The sequence below is a fragment of the Anolis sagrei genome, chromosome 4 (genome assembly GCF_037176765.1).
Source record: "Anolis sagrei isolate rAnoSag1 chromosome 4, rAnoSag1.mat, whole genome shotgun sequence".
NCBI classification, from domain to species: Eukaryota; Metazoa; Chordata; class Lepidosauria; order Squamata; family Dactyloidae; genus Anolis; species Anolis sagrei.
Window position 1 is genome coordinate 54,675,861 of NC_090024.1, and position 18,755 is coordinate 54,694,615.

At 42.6% G+C, this 18,755-nt stretch overlaps 1 protein-coding gene across 1 annotated transcript in view; it reads left to right on the forward strand.

The window, feature by feature from the left end:
- Nucleotides 1-18,755, forward strand: part of CCDC178 (coiled-coil domain containing 178) — a 157,988-nt gene that overhangs the window by 96,792 nt on the left and 42,441 nt on the right. Inside the window, exon 17 of the mRNA XM_067467036.1 lies at nucleotides 5,147-5,296. Within this exon, the coding sequence (XP_067323137.1) occupies nucleotides 5,147-5,296 (150 nt within the window). The remainder of the gene's footprint in view (nucleotides 1-5,146; nucleotides 5,297-18,755) is intronic.

Below are 18,755 nucleotides of genomic sequence, written 5' to 3' on the forward strand. Positions count from 1 at the left end.
GGAATAAGTGAGATATAATCTTTAGTGGCCAATGAAAGGCAGAGCAAGTACTTGTAGACCTTTTTGTACCATTATTCTGTGTCCTGGAGGGTATGGGATATACATTATGTTATTTTATTTACAGTTTATTTATTTACAGTATTTTTATACTGCTTTTCTCACCCCTAGGGGGACTCAAAGCAGTTTATTTTCCATTTATTACTTCCCCCATTTATTTGTACTACAAAAATGTTGAGGAAAAGAAGGTTACAGTATGGTATCTTATGATTAGTAGCATGAAGAGCTGACCATCTTAAATTCTTTATTGACATAAGACTTGTCTTGTGTTTGTGGATCCACAGGAATAGGACTGCGGAAAAGATGCCAAGGGTCTTGAAATTGAGTATTCACTTATTCATATAAATGTGAACTGAATTAGCACATACTGCAGGAACCAGCACAGTGTAGTAGTTTGGCTGTTAACTAGGGCTCCTTCCACACAGCTGAATAAAATCCCACATTTTCTGCTTTGAAAAGGAATATATGACAGTATGGACTCAGATAACACAGTTCAAAGTAGATATTGTGGGATTTTCTACCTTGATATTCTGGGTTGTATGGGTGTGTGGAATGGCCCTAGGACTCTGGCACTCAAGGTTCAAATCTCCACTTGGGCATGGAAACCCATTGGGTGACCTTGGGCCAGTCACACACTCTTAGCAAACTCCCTCTGAAGAAATCTTACCTATTAAATTCCATGATAAATTCACCTTAGGGTCACCGTATCAGAAAGAGCTTAAAGGCACACAATAGCGAATCCTAGCTTAAAAAATAGCATACTTGGAGGGGAAATACTGTCATTTTCTGGAAGCATACTACAACAAAAGTTGTTAAGTTAAAGCTATGCTCTGTTACTTCTATGTGACAATCAGGTGGTAGAACTCAGAAAAGGAGAGAGAGATGTACCAAGTTAAGTAAGTTTGTTGTGTTGAACTGTGCCGAGACATAGAGTAGCTATCAATGTAAATTATTTTGGTGTTTTTTTTAAAAAAGCATGATATATTCAAAACTGTTGCCCCAGTCAATAATCTTTCTAATCTATTCTGGGCCGGTTGAAGTTTCCAGACCATTATCAAAAGCAGATCCATTGCTGGAGAACATGGTAGAGCTTTCTCAAGGCTAGTGTTATCTAGGCAGGTAGGGTTGTAGTGGATATATTTGCCTGAGCAAATACAAGCAACAGCATTTCATTATGTTGAGATTGCCCATGTTGCTTTAAAGGGTGCTGGATTTAGAAGTACCCCAAGACTTTGGGTTTGATCTTTTAAGGTGATTACAACCTTCTTAGAAGAGGTTAGAGATCACTCAGCTTGTTCTTTTGATTATAGGAACATAAAGATAGCTGTCTGTTGAAAAGCACAGGATAAATACCTTGGCAGGTGTTTTAGTCATTACATTGTATATGTCAGATTTCCATTTGGGGGAAAAATTAAGGTAACCCAGAGATCAGGAGGAACACGTCGCATTTTTGTTATAAAAGACCTGAAGAGTCATTTTTATCAGTGTGCATGTATCAAAAGATGCAAAGGAGATGTATGAGCATGTCTTGAATTCTTAACTGGAAGGCCACTGGGTGTCAGCCATGTCCAGGGCTACTGACTAGTTCAATCAAGCTAAATGGCTTGTAGGAGAAATAAAGCACATTGTGCTGATGTCTCAGAACTTCTGCCAGCAGTGTTGCTTCCTGAGTTGTTGTTCAGAACTAAAAATGCTTGCAGACATTATGGGAGTCTAAAATACTATTTTAGGCATGTTCTAATTACATTTTAAACTTTTAATTTTTTTACTGCTTTGGTAAATAAAAAAATTGCAAATATGGTAGTTCTTAGAGCTCTAGCAGAACATGGCATTCTTGGAAGCTGGGTATACAAATGATCCTCCCATGATGATGAGGTTTTTATTTTCCTTGTTGAAAAATAAGTTGATTTGTCACATTTATTAAAGTTAGAAAATAATTTCCTAGAAAATATATTTATGAACATGCAGAGAATTGCTATTCTAAGATTGGATTATAAGAATTATTCATCACAGCTGTAATTACAATCCTATCTACTCAAATAATTTTTATTCTTGATCTCTTTGGTTGCACTGCAAAGAGCTCTTCCACATTGGGAGTGTCTGATTTCATCACTGGCAGCCTGCTCAAAACTTTGTATGGAAAAAAGCAAGATGCATTTAGAAAATCTTCCACCTGAAGAAGCAAGTTTCACATGGTTGAAATCACTGTGCAATGATAGCTCACACATCCATCTAAAACTGAGTAACTGGTTATACCCACCACCCCCTTTGCAGTTCCCACATTCCAAATAGGCACAGAAGCATTCATGATGCAAAACAACAATGATCTTATCTCCTGGCATTTTTCTTTACTTCCAAGCTACTGCATATAGCTTGGATTTTAACTAGTTTTTTTTCATCTAGATCACATACATCCTAAAACTGCTATTTAAGAGGAATATGTGTTTGTGTGTGTGCATGCATAGATATAGATATAAATTCTCTCCACACACACACATGTTCACAAACTTATATAAGTATTTTTAAATTAAGAAAGCATTTTTATAAAGAAACAAATATCTATTTTTATTTTTAAACATAACTGTATATCATCTTTTCTGAACTGATCTGCATTGAGGTTTTTGAAAATTGGATGATAGAGAGATCCAGGAAACATATACACTGGCCATTTAATGAAGGGCAATAGCCCAGCGGCAATATTCTGGACTGATCCAGGGAGCAGTTGCACCATCCATTCCCATCCCGCTGCAGTGGTAGAATTGAGTCTATACCATTTAGTCAGGCCAAAACCAGTTTGGCCCCACAGGATGGCCGCCCTTGTATTATCTTTTTTGCCATTACAGCAGCACCCAAGGACCTCCAAAGAGCTGCTGGCCATTTGCTGCCTTTGCCAATATCAGCAATGTTATTCATTCACCTTGAAGCGGGGGGAGGGGGGAGTACCTTTGCAATCATCCTCCCCTCTTCAAAACCCACAGATGCCTTTGCTTATACCAGTTCCGGATCCACCTCTACAGTGACAACATCCCCCCCTCCACTAATTTTCTATGCTGTAGAAAGCAGGATGATACCACTGACCCATGTGAATAGCAGGACTAGTTCGCTCTTCACACCACCCTGATTTACAGAGCTGTTTCTAGGTTTCGAGAAGCTCTAGTCTAGAGCATTCCCTGACTTTACTTAATGGGGGACAAAACCATGTTAACTGACTTTACCACATATTGGAAGTGGGGAGGCCCTGTGTGTCATTTGAGTGCTGTGGAATGGCTTCTTACCTATTTAAGGATATGTAGCCCATGTAGACAAGTCCCAAGTCCTCTGGCCACTGTGTCTCATTTGTTTTGGTCCACAGCAATTGATAATTTTTGTGTAATGGAGTGTTAAAAACTATAGTTATAAAATGTTGCAATTATAGCTATAATTTGTAGAAGTAACTCTCACCAAAAATAAGTAAAACAGATTCCCCATTTTAATTGAAAAAGATGATTAAAATTCTATAAGTAATTTTCTAATCATCTAAGTATATAAGTAAGCCATCTTCTACATATTCACCTGAGTATTCAGAAGTGGTTGGCCTTTCCCTTCCTCTGAAAGATAGTGTACAATATTAATTCAAATACTAATCAGGCCTGACACTGGGCACCAGATCCCATCTGATCTTGAGAGCTAAGCAAGGCTGGTTTTGTTAATAGGGACATTGCCAGGAAATATCCAGCGCTGTGCAAGGTATTTAGAAGACAGTAGTAGCAAAACACTTCTGAATGGTCTGAAGAAATGCCAATGAAATTCATGGCATTGTAATAAATTGGCAGGCAACTTGGTGGTACATACTTGGTGGATTCCATCTGATCATATAATTCGTATAATATGCATCATGTCCATTTTTACCCAGTGGTTGCATCTTACTACATTCACTGGAATATAGTCCTTAGAATTCCTGCTTTTGTGCAGGGAAGAAGAGTAGATTTTTTCCAATCTTTATTTGAAAATCTGTTTGTCACCATAGTTTTTAAAGAGCAATGCGTAAATCTTGAGTACATTCTTGGTGAAATCTTCATTTACCTTTCTCATTTGGAATTAAAATGTTGACCTTTCCTGTTTACAAATAATTACCATTTGCACAGTATACTGAAGATTCAATTATTTTTAAAGAATGGGATATTATGAAATGTTACTGACTTGCATATGTTAAATGTCGCCATTATAATGGAAACTATTTGGGGACCTCAGTCTAAGTCAGATAGTAGGGAAAGCATTCTGTATCCTCCATCATCTTTGAATGGATAATCACATTTCCCTGTTATATATATTTGTATTCTATTAATTTTATATCTAAGGGCAGTAGGAGACAAGATGATGTAGACCCTTGATCAGATTACATATATGAAAAGGATATGTTAGAACATTGCACCAAATCTGAGCTGTAATTCCTTAAATGTTCTTATCTCCAAATACTTGGTCATATAAACAAGCCCTTTTATATAACCTTTAAATGATATTAGTTTTAGAATCTGATAGTAATGTTTTTAGTAATGGCAGTGTATCATTGCCTTTTGGAAATCTACCTAAAATGTTACAGTATCAAGGATATATGTATTTTCCTCAGGAATTACAAAGACATTGTCATCCTACCATACATCTTAGGACCTTAATATACATCACTGCTGGCCATTTTACATTCTTGCATGTGCAGTTTATCACTCTGTTGCATGAAATTAGGGCCCCCTGTTCTGAACTTGTGAGAGCTGTGAGAGCGGTGAGAGCTGGTGTGATGTGAGACACCGATGAGAGCCAGTATTGTGAGATGCCTATATAATTCATCTCTCTGATCCTTCTTAAGTAGCTATTTCATAACTATTATAAAAGGATATATATTCCCTCTCTCTTATTCATTCTCTCTTATTAACCTTAACAGCTATTTTCATGCATATTGCCATTACACATATGAAGCATTATGTATTATGAACACTCCACCACAAAGCACGCCTAAAAGGTATCATGCAAGAGTGAATACCATTGAGAAGTTTTGAAATGCAACTCATGTTTTTAAAACTAATATGTCTTGGTAACCACAGATCTTTCTCTCTAGCTTTCTCTGATAGAGGCCATGGATGAAAATCTACGTTTAGCACAGGAATATCAAATGCTCCAGCTGTGTTATCTAAATTGCAAGAATGAACTTATGGACTTTTATGATCATAAAGTCCAAGCTGAAGTAGCATTAAGAGATCAACAACAGGTATGGTCATAATGCTTTCTGTTTTTTATATATATAAATAAAAAGTTTTTCTACATGCATGCATATCCTTACCTGGATAGGTAATCGGACACTCAGGTGAGGGTGTATTCTAGCCAAATCCAGTAGCCAGGGCTAAACAATGATTATTGTCAAATATATCTGTGGTAGTAAGTCACCCCCTTTTTCTTGTGTTGTTGAATGATAAGATTGTAATAGTGGGAAAATAATAATGGGAAAGGAAAAGTATTCCTGGTGATGATGTACATTTCCTTTTCCCATATGTATTGAGTTGGGCAGCTGGGTTTTAGAGTCCTTGTTAGTATCACAACCAAACATGAACAGCTATCTATTGGCATGAAAGAGTTGATGTGTATTAGTGACCTGACCTTATTCAACACATTTTGCATTCACTTTGCAGTTTGCAGCTGGGAAAAGAAATGAAGGCTGGGAATTAAATAACCTTTTTCTACTACTAACTTGTTCAATTCTCCTTGTTATTGGAGTAAGGGAGGACATATTTGATTTCCTTGTCTGTTTCAGCACCATATATACCTCTCTTAAGAGTCCATCTTGAATTGCTCTGTCCTTGGAGGTGTGTACTCCAGCCCAAATAACTTCCCACATGTCTAGTGATAGGGATTAGATTTGATTGCTGGAAGATGAATAAATCCCCAATTGTCTTGGGGTTCCCTTTCTATTAATAGCTGTGAAAAGATAGTAAACCCTATCAGTGAAACGACTGGAATACTTCTCTGCTAAGTACCATAGACTGCATCAATTACACCAATAAATCTTATGCTATAGCTGTAGTGTGTGTTGGTTGCCTTGAGTAGCATCTGGGTTAGAAAGGCGGGGTAGAAATGTTGCAAATAAATAAATAAATAAATAGTGTCCAGCACTTGCAGGTCTGCAACTATTCCCTTTTCTACAACAAGGCACTTTCTTTACTATTCATTCACTGCAAATCCCACCTCTCCCCTTCTGTTTGAGAGAAAGAAAATGGTAGCCCTGTGTCAGAAGTCCAGATTTCTTGCCATACATGTAGTTCACCCTTCATTCTGATGAAATGTGGAATACAGAGATCAATGGGGAGTGCTCAGTTATGATGATACTCATATCTAGTTACCTTGGATAGTTTGTACAACTCAGACGCAAGTAGATTAGGAAAGCAAGCGAAAATAAAACTTTCTTGACCATACATAATACAATTTATCAAAATGATAAGCTAAATTCTAAAAATCAAAGCAAGAATTTATTATCATCTTACACCTAGCGATATTACCCTATTAATAGATGAAATTACAACAAGCAGTAACCTATATAGAACTCATTTTTCTGGAAGACTGCATTATATGCTTGACTTCATGGACATTATGGCAGTGATCCAGAAGGCCACACAATGAGCTCTTTGAATGCAATTGGAAACTCTAACTTTTCCTAATAGCATCCTCTCACACAGAGGTTATTTCAAAAGTAGCCTGTGATGCAGTGTGAGGAGGTGGAGATAGAAGGTGAAAGATTAGAATCCTCACCGTATGTAAGTGCAAACTTACATGTTTCTGAAATAGTTTTCTAGATCAAACACCATATAAAGATTTTGTTTGATTTGTTAGAATAGCAGTTCATAATGGGTCCAAGATGCCAAAGGGTTGTCAAAACCTTTAATAAGATCAGATTGTATGTGGATATCGCCACTGCATAACTGCAAAAAAATCAATAAAAATTGATTAGGAAAGAAACTATAGATGTTGCAAACTAGAGATATAAAAGCCATCTAAACAGAACTTTTGCTAAAATTATCCTTTCTGTGTGCAGATTACAGTGCAATTCAAAGAACCTGGTGTGTGTGTGTGTTTGCGTGTGTGTATGACACTTTCATTATCTGTCATTTTGTATTACCTTCTCAATATATGGGTTGGAGAAAATATTAAGAATGATACTTTTAAAAATTTAAGGGAATATTTTTTTACAATTCCCATTGTAACTGTTGTATTTACCATGGAATACATAAACCACACTAACAACAAAACCAAACCCCTCCCCAAAAACCGTAGCCATGTAAGGATTTAAAGTGATTGGCTTAAAAATCTGCTTATGCTATCTAATACATCTATAAATACAAAATCAGCACATAAAGAAAATTTGTACTAATTACATTAGAACAAGAAAAGAAGTCGGTTATATACTGTTCCTGATAAAAGGTGTATTTTTCTTCAGATTTTTGCTAATAAGTGAATTACAGCAACAACAGAAAATCAATTTTGTGGGAGTATGGCTATAATGATTTTTTTAGTTCCTATACTACAGATATACATCACAGTGACATGAATGTTCAGGGAGAAAATCACTCTCATGTTCACATTTCCTCAAATACACAGTTATCTTCCTTTGGGCAGAAAAAAAGCCACAATCAAAATGAGCTTGCAAATTTTTATTGTAAGATTCAATGTTTGAACTCTGATTTATCTGTTTCAGGTCAAGGGTGGGTAATGTTTGCTCTCAAGGCTGCATATACCCCCTTGGTGTTTTTGGGGTCTTACTTCCTCCAAATCTCTCTCGAATGGCCCTTTTCTGGGCATAAAGGGGGATCAATTTGATTCTCTGGATTTGTACAAAAATGGAGATTTGCAATTTACCTTGGTAAAGGTACTCACACATAGTTTGATATCAAAAGATATTTTTCTCTTTCTTCAATTTCATCCTATACTAAAGAATATGTATAACAACCCCCCCCCCTGTGTATTTGATGAAACAATAGAACTATTTAACAAACATGGCTCCATAACTCACATACCATAGCCTGTGATGTTTCTCATGTTTCCCTTCTTTTTTCCCCTTTTCTAATTGTTTATTTGTTTATTTGAGTTAATGTTTCATCTTTTTTTGAAAACAAAATAAATGGTAGGTTACATACCTGTGACCATCTTTCTTCGAGTGGTGCTCTGCGAATTCACACTTGGGGAGAGACTGCGCCTGCGCGGGCTCCAACGGAAACTTCTCTAGTTTAAACTTTTCAAGTTTTGGCGGTAACCCTGCCCAGCCCCGGCAGGGGATAAAAGGGCGCCCTGCGCATACCGTCACAATTCCTACGCCGCTACGGCAGCGAGAAATTGGAGGTTTGACTGAGGGGAGGCTGGGCGGGTTAGTGTGAATTCGCAGAGCACCACTCGAAGAAAGATGGTCACAGGTATGTAACCTACCATTTTCTTCGTGGTCTCTGCGAATGCACACTTGTGGAGACTAGCAAGCTCAGGTCCCGGAGGCGGGAAGAAGGCAAACTGACCATCAAATAAAGGGCCAAACAATTTTATTAAGTGCAAACAAGTTATAAAACAAGGTATCGTTATCACTTCCTAAGAAGGGCACAGTGCATAAACGTGTGGGAGTACGTGATCCTCCCGGCCACATGTAGATGGCCAATTCACAGTGAAAAACACTCAACAAGTGAGGGCATTCTTGGAACAGTTGCGTAAACTTTTGACCCTTGGTAAACAAAACACACTCATTACAGAACACACTCATTACAATGAAGGTACTTCAAGTAGTTGCAAAACAAATTAGACTGTAAGGCATAAACATCAATTGTGAAAACAAGGCACTAGACATGGTGAGCCTCATAAGGCTCGAGTGCAAGGTTGCCTGAGTGGCAGGCAAGAAGGCATCAAGTATAACAAGTGCAATTACATTCAACATTGTCAGTGTAACGCTCTTTATGAGCAACCTGTACACGTATCAAGAAAATCAAAATAGTACACGGTACCGAAAAGAGTCCACGGTACCGACACAACAATATCTGTGCAAGATCCTATGGCGGACACGACGCCAGAATCGCCCTCCCAAAGGCCATGTCAGGTGTATACCTGGTATTCAGTCTGTAATGTGAGACAAATGTCTGGGGAGTCTTCCAAATTGCCGCCTTACAAATAGCGTCCAGAGGAATCCCCTTAAGGAAGGCCGTCGATGCCGCCATTGCCCTGGTTGACCGAGCCCGGACAACCAAGGGAGGTTGTTGTCGAGCCAGTTGGTAACAAAGCTCGATGGTCGAGGTGATCCAGTGAGAAAGACGCTGTGCCGTAATCGGCAAGCCCACTTTATCATGGGCATAAGCAACAAAAAGTCGTTGAGTCCTCCGAGACTAAGCAGTCCTGTCCCTGTAACACAGTAATGCTCTCCGCACATCGAGCATATGGAGTCTTTTCTCCGTCGGGGTCGAGGGAGATTGGAAAAACGAAGGAAGGACAATGTCTTCGTTAACATGGAAAGGGGATACAACTTTAGGTAGGAATGGTACATCTGTGCGGAGAACTGCCCTGTCCTCGTGGACAACAAAGTACGGTTCGTCCACCCTTAGTGCCGCCAGTTCCGATGGCCTGCAGGCCAAGGTGATCGCGACCAGAAAGGCCACTTTCCATGAAAGAAGTCAGAGGTCGATCGACGCCAGAGGTTCGAAGGGAGCTTGTGCGAATCGAGCCAGCACGAGGTCGAGGTCCCACCCGGGAGTCGGGGAGCGAACTGGGGGATGAAGGTTGTTGAATCCCTGTAGGAAGGACTTCACCGAGCTGTCCTTAAACAGAGAGGCCTCCCCTCTTCGTTGCAGCTGCCAGGAGATGGCTGCCAGATGAGACTTAAGCGATGACAGCGACAGACCCCGTTCGGTAAGGTGCAGTAAGAACAAGAGAATTGACGGTACCGAAGGTCGAGGGTCGTCCAATCCCTTCTCCAAGAGAAAGGCCTGGAAGCGGTTGAGGCACGCAGAGTAGCACTTCTTAGTCACTGGTTTGTGAGCTGCGGCCAGGATTGGGAGAACTCCTGGACAAAGAGACTTCAGAACTGGATCCTCCACGCCGAAAGGTGAAGAGAAGCGAGGTCGGGGTGGAGTAGCTGACCCCCTTCCCGGGAGAGCAGATCCTGCCGAAGTGGAAGGCGTCTCATCTGTCCCTCGGACAACTGGAGGAGGACTGAGAACCACGGTTGTCGTGGCCATTCCGGCGCTATCAGTTCGTTTGCGCCGATTGGATTCTCTCGATCACCCTCGGGATGAGAGGGAAGGGCAGGAAAAGGTAGAGCAGATGTCTCGACCAATCTAGGAGAAATGCATCTCCGAGACACCCCGGTACCGTGTTCGGAGCCAGACGTGCACCGAACTGCGGCAGTTGAGCGTTTTGGGGCGACGCGAAGAGGTCGACAGCCGGAAGGCCCCATTCCCGGAAGATCTTGGCCAGTTCGTCGGGGTTCAGTCTCCATTCATGCGAGGTCGACTTGGTTCTGCTGAGCGCATCTGCCTCGATGTTGGTCTAGCCCGGAAGGTGCAGAGCTGTTATCGACACCGACCTGGCTACTCACCACTCCCACAGTACCAACGACAGCTTGAGCAGTTTCCTCGAGCCCGTTCCGCCCTACTTGTTCGCATAGAACATTGCCACCATGTTGTCCATAAGGATTTGGACAGATTTCCCGGTGACCACAAGGGCGAAAGCCCTTAGGGCTTTGAAGATCGTCAGCAACTCCAAGTAATTTATGTGGCATTGTCTTTCCTGCAGAGACCAGAGATAGTGTACCGAGAGGTCTCCTGTATGGCATCCCCATGCGAACATTGAAGCATCCGTCGTGATGGTGACAGATGGAGGCTCTGGGTGAAAGGGAATGCCCTTGCAGACATGCTGGCGGTTCATCCACCAGCTCAACGAGTCCTTCACTGATCTCGGACCAGTAGGCGTTTCGAGGCACTGTCCCTCATGGGATTGAAGTGGTCCAGGAACCATCTCTGGAGGGGACGGAAGCGGAGCCTCGCCAACAATGTCACCATTACCGTGGAGGCCATGTGCCCGAGGAGGACCTGTATCTGCTTCGCTGGAACTACTCGGGATCGATGAACTTTGAGCGCCTCGGCACGAAGAGCTCTGAACCTCTCCTCCGGGAGAAACACGGACTGGGAGAGAGAATCGAACATGGCGCCTATGAACTTTATGCAAGTGGTGGGTTCCAGATGAGATTTCTCCTCGTTCAGCTGAAGGCCCAGGTTTTCGAGGAGGAAAAGTGTCTTTGCCACCTGGATCCGCAGGAGGTCTGGGGAGCGAGCCGCCAACAACCAGTCGTCTAGGTATGGGAAAATCCGGATTTTTTCCCTTCTGAGGGCTGCTGCGACCACCGACATGCATTTGGTGAAAGTTCTCGGTGCCGTCACGAGCCCGAATGGAAGCACGTTGAAGGCATAAGTCTGTCCCGCTACCCTGAAAGCCAGGAAGCGTCTGTGGTGTTTTCTGACTGAGAGGTGAAAATAAGCGTCTTGGAGATCGACGGATGCGAAGAAATCTCCGTATCTGAGAAGAGGGAGTATGGACGATACCGTCACCATCCAGAACTTTTGGGGTTCGATGAAAGAGTTTAAGTCTCTGAGATGGAGGATTGGGCGGAGGGAGCCATCCGGCTTTGGGACAGTAAAGTATCTGGAGAAAAAGGCTCGATGGTTTTGGGAGTCCGGTAGGGGGGAAATGGCCCCTTTCAGAAGCAAGGTCTCAACTTCTGTCAGAATCGCTGAAGATGGCTCGGTATCGACAATATGTCCCGTTGGTGGGAGTTCTTCGAACTCCAATGCATAACCTTCGTTGACAATCTTTAAAACCCATGCATCTGAGGTGATATTTTCCCATGCAGGGAGAAAGTTCGTCAGGCGATCTCTGAACGGTGTCGAGCCGGATGGAAGGATGAGGGCGGGTATCATTGGGAGGGACATGGGAACAACATCGGTAACGGAACTGCAAGTGGTATCGTCCATTAGGACGTCAAATGCGACGTCTGGCCTGGTTACCTCCTGAGGCCTGGCAGGACCGTGAGCGTTGCTGTTGGTGCTGTCTACGCTGTTGTTGAGGCTGTTGAGGGTGGGTTTGCTGGGAGGAGTGCAGGGGACGGGCTGGCTGGCAGTACTGGATCGTACGGTACGGGACCGTGTGCCGACGCTTGTATTGGAACCATCTGGTTCTCTGTGCCTGGTTCTGGTTTTCGAACCCGCACTTGGCAGCCAAAGCCTTGAAGTCATGATTCGACTTAAGCTTGTCGTCCGTCCCAGCATTAAAGAGTCCCAGGGTGTCAAAGGGAAGGTCCTCAATGACCTGCCTCGAGGATGTTGAGAGGCCAGAAGACCGGAGCCAGGCATGCCTCCTAATTGCCACGGCGTGGGCGATCATCTTGCCCGCAGTGTCCCCAGTGTGCTTGGCCATTTGCATCTGATGATGCGCCAAGGAGTTCGCCTCTTGGGCCAGGGTGGAGAGGACGGTACGATCCTCCTCAGACATCCTCTGGAAAAACGGTGCCGCTTTCTCCCAGAGTATCTGCTGGTACGCGCCCATACATGCGCCATAGTTAGCCATCCGAGCTAACAAGAGGGCGCCAGAGTAGAGCTTTCTGCCCACCGCGTCGAACCTCTTCCCTTCCTGATCAGACGGCATTGACGATTGCCTCCCAAACGCCTGAGCCGCTTTAACCACCACCGAGTTGGGATCGGGTGATGTTTGAGCCAATCCAAGCCCTCATCGTCCGTTCTGTACCATGATTCTATCTTTTTGGATGTAGGAGGGATGGAGGAAGGGGTTTTCCAAGAGCCTTGGATAACTTCGAGGAGGTAGGGAAGGAATGGTAGAAGAAGAGCAGGTGGAGATTCTGATTGCACCCTCTTAAAAACAGGGTCCTGCACCGCTTTGAAAGTCTGCTTGACCTCCAAGCCTAAGGCATCAGCCATACGAGCCATTTGATCTGCAAAGGCTCGGACATTGTCCGTCGGAGATGGTGGATCGAAGTCGTATGCATCGTGGGTAGGTAATCTCTCGATCCCGAGAGATAAGACCGATCCTGAGTGTACCGATCCCGCCAACTCGCCATCTTCCTCTTCGTCATCGGTAGCAATGGACTGGGGAGGAGGGGACGAGGAAACATCCCGAAGCGGTTGTTGTGGCAAAGCTGTTGGAGGGGCTTTAGAGGCCGAGGCCTGAATGGCACGGGCTAGTCTCATAGTCTGTTTGCCCCTTTCTGGAGTCTCCGTCACTGGAGAAGTCTCCTGTCTTGCCGTCACAGTTGTCACTGTCTCCTGTCTGGCTGTCACAGATGGGAAAAGCTCCTGTCTGGCAGTCACAAGTCGAGCTGGTGCCTCGATCACTGTGTCCACTGAAATCACAGGGGAATCAGGTTGCTCCAAAGGCGGCTCAGTGACCGCTGTGGCTCCCAAGCAGGCTGGAGGGCCGGCTGGGGTTGAGCAGGCTGCAACAGCGATGACCTCGCCGACGAGGTGGCCGAGGAGGCAGTGGTTGGTCTCCGGGAGGAGGAAGAAGACGAGGATGGAGGCGGCATCGTCTTCTTCTTCTTCGCCGGTGGCTGAGATGTCTTCGACAGAGACTTGCCCGGGGTGGGCGGAACGGAGGACGAGGTGGAAGCACGGCGAGATTCTTCTTGAGCTCGGCGAAAGGCAATGCGAACCGCCGTGGAAGATTGCGGAGTCGCAGATGTCGACCTCGTGGATCTAACCGATCTCACCGATGCCACTGAGCTGGTCGAAGAGTGCCGGATGCACATGGTCTCGGTCGTAACCGTGCATGGTTCTTTCTGCTTCGTAGGCCTCGTGGCCTTAGAAGCTGTCGACACCGAGGCCTTAGAAACTGTCGACATGGCTGACCTCGGTCTTTTCTGTGCAGCCTTTTTCGCCCTTGTCTGGCGAGGCTCGGCCTGAGTCGAGGGGTCGACGGATTTCGAGGTTGACGCCTCCTTCGACGCCGATGACCGAGAGGCCTTGGTCGATGTCGATGGCTTGGACACCGAGGTTGACGCCGACGGCGGTGTCGATGTTGAAGGTACCGGAGCCAACGTCTGCTGGTACAGCAGGTATCGAAGCCGCTGAACCCGATTTTTACGGGATTGTGCCGTCAAAGCTTGACAATGATGACACGAGGCGGTAATATGTGTCTCTCTGAGACACAAGAGACAAAGAGCGTGCTTGTCCGAATCAGGAATCTTCTTCGGACAATTCGCGCATCTTTTGAAACGAGTCGTTGACATAATCTAGCACAGGCATGGGGAACCTTCGGCCCTCCAGGTGTGGTGGACTTCAACTCCCACAATTCCTTGTGCTGTCTTTAGCCTACAAAGCCTCAAGGAATTGTGGGAGTTGAAGTCCACCACACCTGGAGGGCCGAAGGTTCCTGACCCCTGATCTAGCAGAAGAATCGAAGCGAGCCGTGCGGCGGAAAAACAGGAATTGTGACGGTATGCGTGAGGCGCCCTTTTATCCCCTGCCGGGGCTGGGCGGGGTTACCGCCAAAACTTGAAAAGTTTAAACTAGAGAAGTTTCCGTTGGAGCCCGCGCAGGCGCAGTCTCTCCCCAAGTGTGCATTCGCAGAGACCACGAAGAAAAAACTTATTTGTAACAGGAAAAAAGAAGAAAAAAGTATATTTTTTCCCCAAAGAAGTTGTTAATTGACTCCCATTTTAGTTTTGCTTCATTTCTGCTGACAGAGTAGTGGTTAGGAACTAACAACCTCATCACACAATGAATTTTTAGTGTCCTAGGATGCTGCCATACTAGTTGAGTGATGGAATCCCATGGCATCCATCACATGATGTGGCCTCAATTCTGGTGGGGCTCCATTGCTCAATTGGGACGGCAGCATGGTAGGATGCTTTGCTGCCAACATGGAAGCCTCCCCATTTTCCATTTGGAACAACAGGGCTACCACGGGGATAAGCCAGGATTGCCCCGCTCCACCAGTGATTTTCCATGAAGGCTGGCAAATTGGCCCATGGAACCACATCAATGTGATGAGGTCCTTAATTAATCACACTTCTACACCCCACGTTTTTGAGATCCCACTAGATTCAACTACAATATAAAACTTGTTTGCATTTCAGGTAGGTGCATTTTTCATAAATAGTATAATCATTTTGTTACACTCACTTTCTTGGGACTGTCTTTGGTTTGTAAAGTAGTAGAGGAAGCATTCTCTTTGACACTTTCCCTTCCGTGTTGTTGACCATGATTGAATCACTGAGGATGAAGGAATTGTGGTCTTCCAATTTATTTTAGTGTGTCTTTTGGCAGATCATTACTGGCCTTGTTTTCATAACTAGTGCATGACAGAGCACTGGATGATGATGATGATGATGATGATGATGATGATGATGATGATAAAATTATTTATTTATTTGTAACCCACCCTATCTACCCTGGGGGACTCAGGATGAACTGGAAGGATTGGGGTATGAGCGTGGGGATAAATGTTTGTCTCACATTTTCATATGGAGGCACACATTAGGAAAAATAAATAAGTGAATGTCACAACAAATGTCACAGAGGATCTTATCATATTAGCCTGGTGAAGTGTCCCACTTCACCTGGATTTGCCACCAAAATGAGGGGTAGCTGGGAAAATCCATTGCTCACACACTGCTCACACACTCTTTCACCAACTCTTTCACCATCACACGAGGGAAGTGTTGCCCTCCTGGCAAGGCCCCACGCTAGCTCCATTGAGAAGCCTCCCATGTTGAGAGGGAAATATCATATGACACTTTCCCTCCAGTGGAGGAGGGACTTCTACAGGAAGTTCCCTTACAGCATGATGGGTGCCAGGCCCATCCATCTTCCAGCTGTGGTGGTAGCATCATAGGACACTTCCAAAGGTAAATGTGATGAGGTCATAAGAGAGAGGAAACACAGACAAAAGAATGTCAGAAGAAATTGTACAACAAGAAAGGCTGTAAAAATAGTGAGACCGGGGAACAAAATAATATTGGATGAAAGACTACAAATACAATCTTAATAGAAATTATTATATCCATTCTCGTTATGGCATCCACATTATATGAATTCTAAAATTATTTGTTTGCTGCCTCTACTTCAGCTTTTCAGAGTGTTGGACATATTGTTAAAATGAAACATATGTAGGGTCAATTCATGCTGAATAGTTATTAGAAACCATGATAACAAAAGTCATTACACTGCAGTTCAGTTTTGATAGTAAAATTTCTGCAACATTATCACAAATCCTCATGCATTAGTGCAATGATCCTTAGTATAGTTTCATATTAGAATCAAAAGACTGCACTAGCATGCGTGATACCAAAAGTCTTGTACTTTGAAAGAACCTCTTCAGCTTAGGCATATAACCCCGTTTTGCTTTCTTTGCACTGAACAATCCTTATTCGGTGCTTCCTTATTAAATCTTAGGTGTTTTTCCTCTATCTTCTTCTTTTTAATAAATGTATTTATGTAACAGGTCAGCCAGAAGGAATACAAAGCTATCTGAAAATACTAGAAATTGCTTGAAATATCCTGCGTTCTCTTCTAATAAATACAAGTTCCTTGTTGGTTGATAGAAGACACTGAATTAATTTTTAAAGCACAATGTATTGCTTAATTTCACAGAAAATGAAGTATCTGCTTAGAAGGAGTTGTTCAAGGTCCTGTATTTTACACACTGAGAGCACAGTTTATACAAGGGGAGATAGTACGGCTCTCAGATATTAATAGTTGGAAGCCATAGCTGTCTTAAATTAAAATTGTGATGTAGAAGGTAAAGAACTCTGTGTTCAAGATTCCTCCTGGTGTAATGTTTCAAAAGCTGGATGAAAAGTGGCTGGGATTGGAAAAAGGTACCAGGTGATGACTTTGTATATTTACTTGTTTATTTCTACAGTCTCATATCAATATTCATCAAGGCTTTGGGCTGTAGTCATCCCAGGTACCATTGTACATACATAGTTTTTAGAACTTTCAAATTTTTCAGAACTGGGTTGTTGTAGGTTTTTTCGGGCTATATGGTAATTTCATGGCTGGAACCCAGTGATTCCGGCCATGAAAGCCTTCGACAATACATCTTTCAGAACTGTTTTAACTCATTATAGTATTTAATATGTTTTTCGCTTATTTAAATTGTTTTAAAATATTTAACTCATTTTAATGCTGTGTAATCTGTCCTGAGATCTTTTGATAAAAGGGGGGGGGGGTATAAATTTAATGGATAGATATATAGATAGATCCATCCACCCATCTATTCACCCATTGATTGCCAGATTAGTTCTGTACCTTTTCAAGGTTTGGTTCACATCTTTAAGCCCCAAGTGGCATATGAAAGACTAGCTATTCATGGATGAATAAGCTCATATTATCCAATCATCAGGATAGATTCTGGATAGATTCTGCTCTGCTTCCATTCACTCTGTGACAGCATCTATTAATAGAAACTTCTACTCTGGATCTATCTATCTACCCATCTATCATCATCCAAAGCAATGCTACTCATAATGGCGGTCCATGGACCAGAGCCACCAGCTGTTAGTCCTTGAGCCATCAGCTTTTTGACCCTGCAGAGCTTCTAGGGAAGAAAGAAACATGTGTAGTCAAATATGGTTGGATTTCATGGCACATTGGAGAAAATAAAAAAAGCATTGATCTAATGCAGCATAACCCTGAACTATGTATGTCTCTATACTCAATGTTTGTGTATTGTTGTAGAGTGGCTTGGAGCAAAATGCATACAACACAGTCGAAGAGATTGCTGTTTTACTGAAATCAGCCAGGTTAATGAATACAGTATATGACTCCCTAGCATTTTTGATAACAGAGCAGTTAACAGCATTTGAAACAAATCCCAATATAGTCATATCAACACAAATAAAAGGCAAGACCAGCATATAAAAACACATCAACAGTGTTTTTATACAAAAATTAAATTAAATGTTTATAGTTTTGAATAACATTCAAAATCTGAAGAGGTCTTTTAAGTGTGACAAACACATTGAAAGGGGGAGATCAGTTAAGCTGCTTGACAATATAACTTGAGAAGAATATACTGGATTGCCAGTTACAATGCATACATCTCAAAAAAGTTCACCAAATTTTCTTGTATTTATTTTCTGTTGCACTCACATTAATATATTTGGAACACTGGGAATGGTGATACATTTCCAGTACAAATATGAATAGAAAGCACAAATTATTAAGCAATCATTGTATGAAAATGAAGGTTTCTCTTTCTGGTGTTCATACACAATTCCAAATTGTGGTGATGTGATTTAATAAAGCAACTATTGTTTAAATTAAAAGTCCTTTCCAGATTTCAGTGAATTATTGCAAAGACTTCAACCCCAAAAAAACCCTTATTATTATTAGACACTTGCACACAGTATGGACACTGGTTCTATCCCAGAATGCCAGTGCTTTAGGGACAGGTAATTTGTTATGGAGCATCTGTGTAGTCCTGTAAATCCAGAGCAGTGTTAGTGGTGAATGAGAGAAATCTCTAGACTATTCTCTGTACATTAGTGGTCTGCATGTTCCTTGCCTGATTAGTGTACTCATCACTTTTTTTAAAAAAAAAACCTCAATATCAACAAATTTGTTAGCAGTCATGTAAAAAACAAAATGTACTTACTTCTGTGAAGAAACACAAGGATGCAAAATGACTCTTATTTGATC